This window comes from Chiloscyllium punctatum, chromosome 33, assembly GCF_047496795.1.
Source record: "Chiloscyllium punctatum isolate Juve2018m chromosome 33, sChiPun1.3, whole genome shotgun sequence".
Taxonomy (NCBI): domain Eukaryota; kingdom Metazoa; phylum Chordata; class Chondrichthyes; order Orectolobiformes; family Hemiscylliidae; genus Chiloscyllium; species Chiloscyllium punctatum.
The window spans coordinates 8,486,464-8,499,188 of NC_092771.1; the positions used below are offsets into that span (position 1 = coordinate 8,486,464).

The 12,725-nt window shown below is 61.4% G+C and overlaps 1 protein-coding gene across 1 annotated transcript in view; it reads left to right on the plus strand.

Annotated features, from left to right (window-relative positions):
* LOC140458401 (TP53-binding protein 1-like) overlaps nt 1-12,725 on the plus strand; it is a 54,564-nt gene that overhangs the window by 12,272 nt on the left and 29,567 nt on the right. Inside the window, exons 7-8 of the mRNA XM_072552902.1 lie at nt 41-217; nt 1,363-1,575. Coding sequence (XP_072409003.1) covers nt 41-217; nt 1,363-1,575 — 390 coding nt within the window. The remainder of the gene's footprint in view (nt 1-40; nt 218-1,362; nt 1,576-12,725) is intronic.

Sequence of the window (12,725 nt, forward strand, 5' to 3'; positions counted from 1 at the left end):
TGCCTCTCTGGTCACCACGCACTGTTTCCTGCTGTGACAGATAACCTGGTGGAGGGGAAACGTAAACGTCGCAGTAACGCTGGGGCCAGCACTCCCACCCGGAAACAGGGAGAGAGCCCACGGGGTCCCACCTTCTCCGGGAAGAGGAAGCTGATCGGCTCGGATGAGGAACGCTCTCCCGCAAAACGTGGACGCAGACCGGGGACGGGAAAATCCGGTAATGGCCCGGGGTGGGGTGGGGTGGGGTGGGGGGAGTGGAGAGAGGGTGGGTGAGGGAAAAGGGTGGGAGCAGGGTAGGGGAGTCAATCGAAAGAAAAGCAGCTCGAGGGGAGGCCATTCATCCCACTGTGGGTATGCTGGCTCCTGGTGAGAGTGATTGATTGCGTTAATCCTGACCCTCCAGCGTTTTGGCGGGTGACCCAGCTCCCTTGGAGGCTGGGAATACTGGAATCTGCTGTCAGCTCACCAGCCTCTCCCAGCCGGAGATACAGGGATACAGTGAGCAGGAACCTGGAGATATGGTCAGAGTGCACAAGGAGGAGAGCTGCACCGAGACAGCGCAAGGGTTTGACAGGAGGGGACATCAAGATGGTATCTCCTGTCCATTTGTGCTGTGGATTAATCCTAGGGACCCCTGACCCTAACCCTAACCCTAACCCAACTATGACCTGAACCCTAACCCTAACCCTAATTGTAACCATGACCCTGACCCTAACCCAACGCTGACCCTGAATCCTAAACCTAATTATGACCCTAACCCTAATTGTAACCATGACCCTGACTCTAACCCAACTGTGACCCTGAACCCAACCCTAATTATGACCCTAACCCTAATTGTAACCATGACCATGACCCTGACTCTAACCTTGTGACCCTAACTCTAATTGTAACCATGACCCTGACCCTAACCCGAGACCCTGACCTTAAACCTAATTGTAACCATGATCCTGACCCTAACTGTGACCCTGGCCCTAACCATAATTGTAACCATGACCCTGACCCTAACTGTAACCGTGACCCTGACCCTGAGCCTAATTGTAACCGTGACCCTGACCCTGAGCCTAATTGTAACTGTGACCTTGACCCTGACCCTGAGCCTAACCTGTAAGAGATAATAATGAATCCAGTTGGGAATTCAGGTGTAAGTTTTCCGTCTGTAGACGGGGGAGACGGTGTAACCCCGCAGAGGGGTGGGGGAGGTGCTGTTGAGGTCCAGCTGTGTTTAAAGGGAAGCTGGATAAGTTTTTGAGGGAGAAGGGAGGAGCCCACTGCCAATGAAGATGGGAAGGTGCTCGCGAGTGGGGGATAGTCACAGGTTGGGCTGAAGGGCCTGTATAACAAGCTGTGCTTTGTCCATTGCAGGGATCCTGAAGCCGACAGGGTTTCTCAGTCCCTCTGAGGGAGAGGTTTCCAGTGAATCTAGCTCCATGTTAGAAACTCAGCACGGTCCCAAGCCGAAAAACCCCGCCCTGTTTGTGGGCTACGCCTTCATCCTGACAGCAGCCAGTGAGTCAGATCGAAGGACCAACAAACAAGCTCAACACGATGGAGCCATCAGCAGCGAGGAGGAGGAGGGTGAGATCATCATTCCTCACTCCCACACAGCCCCCGCCTCATTGTCATCATCATCGTCATCTTCATCGTCCCCCCCGCCCCATCATTGTCATCGTCATCATCATCATCGTCCCCCCGCCCCATCGTCATCATCATCATCGTCCCCCCCGCCCCGTCATCATCATCATCGTCCCCCCGCCCCATCATTGTCATTGTCCCCCCGCCCCATCATCATCGTCCCCCCGCCCCATCATCGTCATCTTCATCGTCCCCCCCGCCCCATCATTGTCATCGTCATCATCATCGTCCCCCCCGCCCCGTCATCATCATCGTCCCCCCCGCCCCGTCATCATCATCATCCCCCCCGCCCCGTCATCATCATCATCATCGTCCCCCCGCCCCAACATCATCATCATCGTCCCCCCCGCCCCGTCATCATCATCGTCCCCCCCGCCCCGTCATCATCATCGTCCCCCCCGCCCCGTCATCATCATCGTCCCCCCGCCCCATCATCGTCATCATCATCGTCCCCCCGCCCCAACGTCATCATCATCGTCCCCCCGCCCCGTCATCATCATCATCGTCCCCCCGCCCCATCATTGTCATTGTCCCCCCGCCCCATCATCATCGTCCCCCCGCCCCATCATCGTCATCTTCATCGTCCCCCCGCCCCATCATCGTCATCATCATCGTCCCCCCCGCCCCGTCATCATCATCGTCCCCCCCGCCCCGTCATCATCATCATCATCGTCCCCCCCGCCCCGTCATCATCACCGTCCCCCCCGCCCCGTCATCATCATCGTCCCCCCGCCCCATCATCGTCATCATCATCGTCCCCCCGCCCCATCATCGTCATCATCATCGTCCCCCCGCCCCATCATCATCATCATCGTCCCCCTGGTCCCATCATCGTCATCATCATCGTCCCCCCCGCCCCATCGTCATCATCATCATCGTCCCCCCCGCCCCGTCGTCATCATCATCGGCCCCCCCGCCCCATCGTCATCATCATCGTCCCCCCCGCCCCGTCGTCATCATCATCGGCCCCCCCGCCCCATCGTCATCATCATCGTCCCCCCGCCCCATCGTCATCATCATCGTCCCCCCGCCCCATCGTCATCATCATCGTCCCCCCGCCCCATCATCATCATCATCGTCCCCCTGGTCCCATCATCGTCATCATCATCGTCCCCCCCCGCCCCATCGTCATCATCATCGTCCCCCCGCCCCATCGTCATCATCATCGTCCCCCCCGCCCCATCGTCGTCATCATCATCGTCCCCCCCACCCCATCATCATCATCGTCCCCCCCGCCCCATCGTCATCATCATCGTCCCCCCGCCCCATCGTCATCATCATCGTCCCCCCCGCCCCATCGTCGTCATCATCATCGTCCCCCCCACCCCATCATCATCATCGTCCCCCCGCCCCATCATCGTCATCATCATCGTCCCCCCCGCCCCGTCGTCATCATCATCGGCCCCCCCGCCCCATCGTCGTCATCATCATCGTCCCCCCCACCCCATCATCATCATCGTCCCCCCCACCCCGTCATCATCATCGTCCCCCCCACCCCGTCATCATCATCATCGGCCCCCCCGCCCCATCGTCGTCATCATCATCGTCCCCCCGCCCCAACATCATCATCATCGTCCCCCCCACCCCGTCATCATCATCATCGGCCCCCCCGCCCCATCGTCGTCATCATCATCGTCCCCCCCACCCCATCATCATCATCGTCCCCCCCACCCCGTCATCATCATCGTCCCCCCCACCCCATCATCATCATCGTCCCCCCCACCCCGTCATCATCATCGTCCCCCCCGCCCCGTCGTCATCATCATCGGCCCCCCCGCCCCATCGTCGTCATCATCATCGTCCCCCCCACCCCATCATCATCATCGTCCCCCCCGCCCCGTCATCATCATCGTCCCCCCGCCCCATCATCATCATCATCGTCCCCCTGGTCCCATCATCGTCATCATCATCGTCCCCCCCGCCCCATCGTCATCATCATCGTCCCCCCCGCCCCGTCGTCATCATCATCGGCCCCCCCGCCCCATCGTCATCATCATCGTCCCCCCCGCCCCGTCGTCATCATCATCGGCCCCCCCGCCCCATCGTCATCATCATCGTCCCCCCGCCCCATCATCATCATCATCGTCCCCCCCGCCCAATCATCATCATCGTCCCCCCGCCCCGTCATCATCATCATCGTCCCCCCCCGCCCCAACATCATCATCATCGTCCCCCTGCCCCGTCATCATCATCATCGTCCCCCTGGTCCCATCATCGTCATCATCATCGTCCCCCCCGCCCCGTCATCATCATCATCGTCCCCACCGCCCCGTCATCGTCATTGTCTCCCCCGCCCCGTCATCATCATCATCGTCTCCCCCGCCCCATCATCATCGTCATTGTCCCCCCCGCCCCGTCATCGTCATTGTCCCCCCCGCCCCGTCATCGTCATTGTCCCCCCCGCCCCGTCATCATCGTCATTGTCCCCCCGCCCCATCATCATCATCGTCCCCCTGGTCCCATCATCGTCATCATCATCGTCCCCCCCGCCCCGTCATCATCGTCATTGTCCCCCCCGCCCCGTCATCATCGTCATTGTCCCCCCCGCCCCGTCATCATCATCATCGTCCCCCCGCCCCATCGTCATCATCATCATCGTCCCCCCCGCCCCAAAATCATCATCATCGTCCCCCCCGCCCCAAAATCATCATCATCGTCCCCCTGGTCCAATCATCGTCATCATCATCGTCCCCCCCGCCCCGTCATCATCATCATCGTCCCCCCGCCCCAACATCATCATCATCGTCCCCCCGCCCCGTCATCATCATCATCGTCCCCCCCGCCCCAACATCATCATCATCGTCCCCCTGGTCCAATCATCGTCATCATCATCGTCCCCCCCGCCCCGTCATCATCATCATCGTCCCCCCCGCCCCAACATCATCATCATCGTCCCCCCGCCCCGTCGTCATCATCATCATCGTCCCCCCGCCCCAACATCATCATCATCGTCCCCCCGCCCCAACATCATCATCATCGTCCCCCCCGCCCCAACATCATCATCATCGTCCCCCCCGCCCCAACATCATCATCATCGTCCCCCCCGCCCCAACATCATCATCATCGTCCCCCCGCCCCGTCATCATCATCATCGTCCCCCTGGTCCCATCATCGTCATCATCATCGTCCCCCCCGCCCCGTCATCATCATCATCGTCCCCCCCGCCCCGTCATCGTCATTGTCCCCCCCGCCCCGTCATCATCATCATCATTGTCCCCCCCGCCCCGTCATCGTCATTGTCCCCCCCGCCCCGTCATCATCGTCATTGTCCCCCCCGCCCCGTCATCATCATCATCGTCCCCCTGGTCCCATCATCGTCATCATCATCGTCCCCCCGCCCCATCATCATCATCGTCCCCCCCGCCCCATCATCATCATCGTCCCCCCGCCCCGTCATCATCATCATCGTCCCCCCCCCGCCCCAACATCATCATCATCGTCCCCCTGGTCCCATCATCGTCATCATCATCGTCCCCCCCGCCCCGTCATCGTCATTGTCCCCCCCGCCCCATCATCATCATCATCATCGTCCCCCCGCCCCGTCATCATCATCATCGTCCCCCCCGCCCCATCATCATCATCATCATCGTCCCCCCGCCCCGTCATCATCATCGTCCCCCCCGCCCCGTCATCATCATCATCGTCCCCCCCGCCCCGTCATCATCATCATTGTCCCCCCCGCCCCATCATCATCATCATCATCGTCCCCCCTGCCCCAACATCATCATCATCGTCCCCCCCGCCCCATCATCATCATCATCGTCCCCCCGCCCCGTCATCATCATCATCGTCCCCCCGCCCCATCATCATCATCGTCCCCCCGCCCCAACATCATCATCATCGTCCCCCCGCCCCAACATCATCATCATCGTCCCCCCGCCCCAACATCATCATCATCGTCCCCCCGCCCCATCATCATCATCATCGTCCCCCCGCCCCGTCATCGTCATCATCGTCCCCCCGCCCCATCATCATCATCATCGTCCCCCCGCCCCATCATCATCATCATCGTCCCCCCCACCCAATCATCATCATCGTCCCCCCCACCCAATCATCATCATCGTCCCCCCGCCCCATCATCATCATCATCATCGTCCCCCCCGCCCCGTCATCGTCATCATCGTCCCCCCCGCCCCGTCATCATCATCATCGTCCCCCTGGTCCCATCATCGTCATCATCATCGTCCCCCCCCGCCCCGTCATCATCATCATCGTCCCCCTGGTCCCATCATCGTCATCATCGTCCACCCCACCCAATCATCATCATCGTCCCCCTGGTCCCATCATCATCATCGTCGTCCCCCCGCCCCATCATCATCATCGTCCCCCCCGCCCGATCATCATCATCGTCCCCCCGCCCGATCATCATCATCGTCCCCCCCCGCCCCATCATCATCATCGTCCCCCCGCCCCGTCATCATCATCATTGTCCCCCCCGCCCCGTCATCATCATCATCATCATCGTCCCCCCGCCCCGTCATCATCATCATCGTCCCCCCCGCCCCATCATCATCATCGTCCCCCCGCCCCGTCATCATCATCGTCATCATCATCGTCCCCCCCGCCCCATCATCATCATCGTGCCCCTGGTCCCATCATCGTCATCATCATCGTCCCCCCCGCCCCGTCATCATCATCATCGTCTCCCCGCCCGATCATCATCATCATCGTCCCCCCGCCCCGTCATCATCATCGTCCCCCCCGCCCCGTCATCATCATCATCGTCCCCCCCGCCCCATCATCATCATCATCGTCCCCCCGCCCCATCATCATCATCATCGTCCCCCCGCCCCATCATCATCATCGTCCCCCCCGCCCCGTCATCATCATCATCGCCCCCTGGTCCCATCATCGTCATCATCATCGTCCCCCCCGCCCCGTCATCATCATCATCGTCCCCCCCACCCCGTCATCATCATCGTCCCCCCGCCCCGTCATCATCATCATCGTCCCCCCCGCCCCGTCATCATCATCATCGTCCCCCCCGCCCCAACATCATCATCATCGTCCCCCTGGTCCAATCATCGTCATCATCATCGTCCCCCCGCCCCAACATCATCATCATCGTCCCCCCGCCCCGTCATCATCATCATCGTCCCCCCCGCCCCAACATCATCATCATCGTCCCCCTGGTCCAATCATCGTCATCATCATCGTCCCCCCCGCCCCGTCATCATCATCATCGTCCCCCCCGCCCCAACATCATCGTCATCGTCCCCCCGCCCCGTCGTCATCATCATCATCGTCCCCCCGCCCCAACATCATCATCATCGTCCCCCCGCCCCAACATCATCATCATCGTCCCCCCCGCCCCAACATCATCATCATCGTCCCCCCCGCCCCAACATCATCATCATCGTCCCCCCGCCCCGTCGTCATCATCATCGTCCCCCCGCCCCATCATCATCATCGTCCCCCCGCCCCATCGTCATCATCATCATCGTCCCCCCGCCCCGTCATCATCATCGTCCCCCCCGCCCCATTGTCATCATCATCGTCCCCCCCGCCCCATCGTCATCATCATCATCGTCCCCCCGCCCCGTCATCATCATCGTCCCCCCCGCCCCATTGTCATCATCATCGTCCCCCCCGCCCCGTCATCATCATCATCGTCCCCCCGCCCCAACATCATCATCATCGTCCCCCCGCCCCGTCATCATCATCATCATCATCATCGTCCCTCCCGCCCCAACATCATCATCATCGTCCCCCCGCCCCGTCATCATCATCGTCATCATCATCGTCCCCCCCGCCCCATCGTCATCATCATCGTCCCCCCGCCCCATCATCATCATCGTCCCCCCGCCCCATCGTCATCATCATCATCGTCCCCCCGCCCCGTCATCATCATCGTCCCCCCCGCCCCATCGTCATCATCATCGTCCCCCCCGCCCCGTCATCATCATCATCGTCCCCCCGCCCCAACATCATCATCATCGTCCCCCCGCCCCGTCATCATCATCATCATCATCATCGTCCCTCCCGCCCCAACATCATCATCATCGTCCCCCCGCCCCGTCATCATCATCGTCCCCCCCGCCCCATCGTCATCATCATCGTCCCCCCCGCCCCGTCATCATCATCATCGTCCCCCCGCCCCAACATCATCATCATCGTCCCCCCCGCCCCAACATCATCATTATCGTCCATCCCGCCCCATCGTCATCATCATCGTCCCCCCCGCCCCGTCATCAACATCATCGTCCCCCCGCCCCAACATCATCATCATCGTCCCCCCCGCCCCAACATCATCATCATCGTCCCCCCCGCCCCAACATCATCATCATCGTCCCCCCGCCCCGTCATCATCATCATCGTCCCCCCGCCCCAACATCATCATCATCGTCCCCCCCGCCCCATCATCATCATCATCGTCCCCCCGCCCCGTCATCATCATCATCATCATCATCGTCCCCCCGCCCCGTCATCATCATCATCATCATCATCGTCCCCCCGCCCCGTCATCATCATCGTCATCATCATCGTCCCCCCCGCCCCATCGTCATCATCATCGTCCCCCCGCCCCGTCATCATCATCATCATCGTCCCCCCCGCCCCGTCATCATCATCATCATCATCGTCCCCCCGCCCCATCATCATCATCGTCCCCCCCGCCCGATCATCATCATCGTCCCCCCGCCCCGTCATCATCATCATCGTCCCCCCCCGCCCCAACATCATCATCATCGTCCCCCTGCCCCGTCATCATCATCGTCCCCCTGGTCCCATCATCGTCATCATCATCGTCCCCCCCGCCCCGTCATCATCATCATCGTCCCCACCGCCCCGTCATCGTCATTGTCCCCCCCGCCCCGTCATCATCATCATCGTCCCCCCCGCCCCATCATCATCATCATTGTCCCCCCCGCCCCGTCATCATCATTGTCCCCCCCGCCCCGTCATCATCAAAATTGTCCCCCCGCCCCGTCATCATCATCATCGTCCCCCTGGTCCCATCATCGTCATCATCATCGTCCCCCCCGCCCCATCATCATCATCATTGTCCCCCCCGCCCCGTCATCGTCATTGTCCCCCCCGCCCCGTCATCATCAAAATTGTCCCCCCGCCCCGTCATCATCATCATCGTCCCCCTGGTCCCATCATCGTCATCATCATCGTCCCCCCCGCCCCGTCATCATCATCATCGTCCCCCCCGCCCCGTCATCATCATCATCGTCCCCCCGCCCCATCGTCATCATCATCATCGTCCCCCCCGCCCCGTCATCATCATCATCGTCCCCCCCGCCCCAACATCATCATCATCGTCCCCCTGGTCCAATCATCGTCATCATCATCGTCCCCCCCCGCCCCGTCATCATCATCATCGTCCCCCCGCCCCGTCATCATCATCATCGTCCCCCCGCCCCGTCATCATCATCATCGTCCCCCCGCCCCAACATCATCATCATCGTCCCCCCCGCCCCATCATCATCATCATCGTCCCCCCGCCCCAACATCATCATCATCATCATCATCGTCCCCCCGCCCCGTCATCATCATCATCATCATCATCGTCCCCCCGCCCCGTCATCATCATCATCATCATCATCTTCCCCCCGCCCCGTCATCATCATCGTCATCATCATCGTCCCCCCCGCCCCATCGTCATCATCATCGTCCCCTCGCCCCGTCATCATCATCATCATCGTCCCCCCCGCCCCAACATCATCATCATCGTCCCCCCGCCCCGTCATCATCATCATCATCATCATCATCATCATCATCATCGTCCCCCCGCCCCATCGTCATCATCATCGTCCCCCCCGCCCCATCGTCATCATCATTGTCCCCCCCGCCCCATCGTCATCATCATTGTCCCCCCCGCCCCATCGTTGTCATCATCATCGTCCCCCCCGTCCCATCGTCATCATCATCGTCCCCCCGCCCCATCATCATCATCGTCCCCCCGCCCCGTCATCATCATCGTCATCATCATCGTCCCCCCCGCCCCATCGTCATCATCATCGTCCCCCCGCCCCGTCATCATCATCATCATCGTCCCCCCCGCCCCGTCATCATCATCATCATCATCGTCCCCCCGCCCCATCATCATCATCGTCCCCCCCGCCCGATCATCATCATCGTCCCCCCGCCCCGTCATCATCATCATCGTCCCCCCCCGCCCCAACATCATCATCATCGTCCCCCTGCCCCGTCATCATCATCGTCCCCCTGGTCCCATCATCGTCATCATCATCGTCCCCCCCGCCCCGTCATCATCATCATCGTCCCCACCGCCCCGTCATCGTCATTGTCCCCCCCGCCCCGTCATCATCATCATCGTCCCCCCCGCCCCATCATCATCATCATTGTCCCCCCCGCCCCGTCATCGTCATTGTCCCCCCCGCCCCGTCATCATCAAAATTGTCCCCCCGCCCCGTCATCATCATCATCGTCCCCCTGGTCCCATCATCGTCATCATCATCGTCCCCCCCGCCCCGTCATCATCATCATCGTCCCCCCCGCCCCGTCATCATCATCATCGTCCCCCCGCCCCGTCATCATCATCATCGTCCCCCCGCCCCGTCATCATCATCATCGTCCCCCCGCCCCATCGTCATCATCATCATCGTCCCCCCCGCCCCGTCATCATCATCATCGTCCCCCCCGCCCCAACATCATCATCATCGTCCCCCTGGTCCAATCATCGTCATCATCATCGTCCCCCCCGCCCCGTCATCATCATCATCGTCCCCCCGCCCCGTCATCATCATCATCGTCCCCCCGCCCCGTCATCATCATCATCGTCCCCCCGCCCCAACATCATCATCATCGTCCCCCCCGCCCCATCATCATCATCATCGTCCCCCCGCCCCAACATCATCATCATCATCATCATCGTCCCCCCGCCCCGTCATCATCATCATCATCATCATCGTCCCCCCGCCCCGTTATCATCATCATCATCATCATCTTCCCCCCGCCCCGTCATCATCATCGTCATCATCATCGTCCCCCCCGCCCCATCGTCATCATCATCGTCCCCTCGCCCCGTCATCATCATCATCATCGTCCCCCCCGCCCCAACATCATCATCATCGTCCCCCCGCCCCGTCATCATCATCATCATCATCATCATCATCATCATCATCGTCCCCCCGCCCCATCGTCATCATCATCGTCCCCCCCGCCCCATCGTCATCATCATCGTCCCCCCCGCCCCATCGTCATCATCATTGTCCCCCCCGCCCCATCGTCATCATCATTGTCCCCCCCGCCCCATCGTTGTCATCATCATCGTCCCCCCCGTCCCATCGTCATCATCATCGTCCCCCCGCCCCATCATCATCATCGTCCCCCCGCCCCGTCATCATCATCATCGTCCCACCCCCGCCCCAACATCATCATCATCGTCCCCCCGCCCCGTCATCATCATCATCGTCCCCCTGGTCCCATCATCGTCATCATCATCGTCCCCCCCGCCCCGTCATCATCATCATCGTCCCCCCCGCCCCGTCATCATCATCGTCCCCCCCGCCCCATCATCATCATCATCGTCCCCCCCGCCCCATCATCATCATCATCGTCCCCCCCGCCCCGTCATCATCATCATCGTCCCCCCCGCCCCGTCATCATCATCATCGTCCCCCCCGCCCCGTCATCATCATCATCGTCCCCCCCGCCCCGTCATCATCATCATCGTCCCCCCCGCCCCATCATCATCATCATCGTCCCCCCCGCCCCGTCATCATCATCATCGTCCCCCCGCCCCATCATCATCATCATCGTCCCCCCGCCCCAACATCATCATCATCGTCCCCCCGCCCCATCATCATCATCATCGTCCCCCCCACCCAATCATCATCATCGTCCCCCCGCCCCAACATCATCATCATCGTCCCCCCGCCCCAACATCATCATCATCGTCCCCCCGCCCCGTCATCATCATCATCGTCCCCCCGCCCCAACATCATCATCATCGTCCCCCCGCCCCTTCATCGTCATCATCGTCCCCCCGCCCCGTCATCGTCATCATCGTCCCCCCGCCCCATCATCATCATCATCGTCCCCCCCCACCCAATCATCATCATCGTCCCCCCCACCCAATCATCATCATCGTCCCCCCGCCCCATCATCATCATCATCGTCACCCCGCCCCGTCATCGTCATCATCGTCCCCCCCGCCCCGTCATCATCATCATCGTCCCCCTGGTCCCATCATCGTCATCATCGTCCCCCCCACCCAATCATCATCATCGTCCCCCCCACCCAATCATCATCGTCGTCCCCCCGCCCCATCATCATCATCGTTCCCCCCGCCCGATCATCATCATCGTCCCCCCGCCCCATCATCATCATCGTCCCCCCCGCCCCATCATCATCATCGTCCCCCCGCCCCGTCATCATCATCATCGTCCCCCCCGCCCCGTCATCATCATCATCATCATCATCATCATCATCATCGTCCCCCCGCCCCATCGTCATCATCATCGTCCCCCCCGCCCCATCGTCATCATCATTGTCCCCCCCGCCCCATCGTCATCATCATTGTCCCCCCCGCCCCATCGTCGTCATCATCATCGTCCCCCCCGTCCCATCGTCATCATCATCGTCCCCCCGCCCCATCATCATCATCGTCCCCCCGCCCCGTCATCATCATCATCGTCCCACCCCCGCCCCAACATCATCATCATCGTCCCCCCGCCCCGTCATCATCATCATCGTCCCCCTGGTCCCATCATCGTCATCATCATCGTCCCCCACGCCCCGTTCATCATCATCATCGTCCCCACCGCCCCGTCATCGTCATTGTCCCCCCCGCCCCGTCATCATCGTCATTGTCCCCCCCGCCCCGTCATCATCATCATCGTCCCCCCCGCCCCATCATCATCATCATTGTCCCCCTGGTCCCATCATCGTCCCCCCCGCCCCGTCATCGTCATTGTCCCCCCCGCCCCGTCATCATCGTCATTGTCCCCCCCGCCCCGTCATCATCATTATCGTCCCCCTGGTCCCATCATCGTCATCATCATCGTCCCCCCGCCCCATCATCATCATCGTCCCCCCGCCCCGTCATCATCATCATCGTCCCCCCGCCCCATCATCATCATCGTCCCCCCCGCCCCATCATCATCATCGTCCCCCCCCGCCCC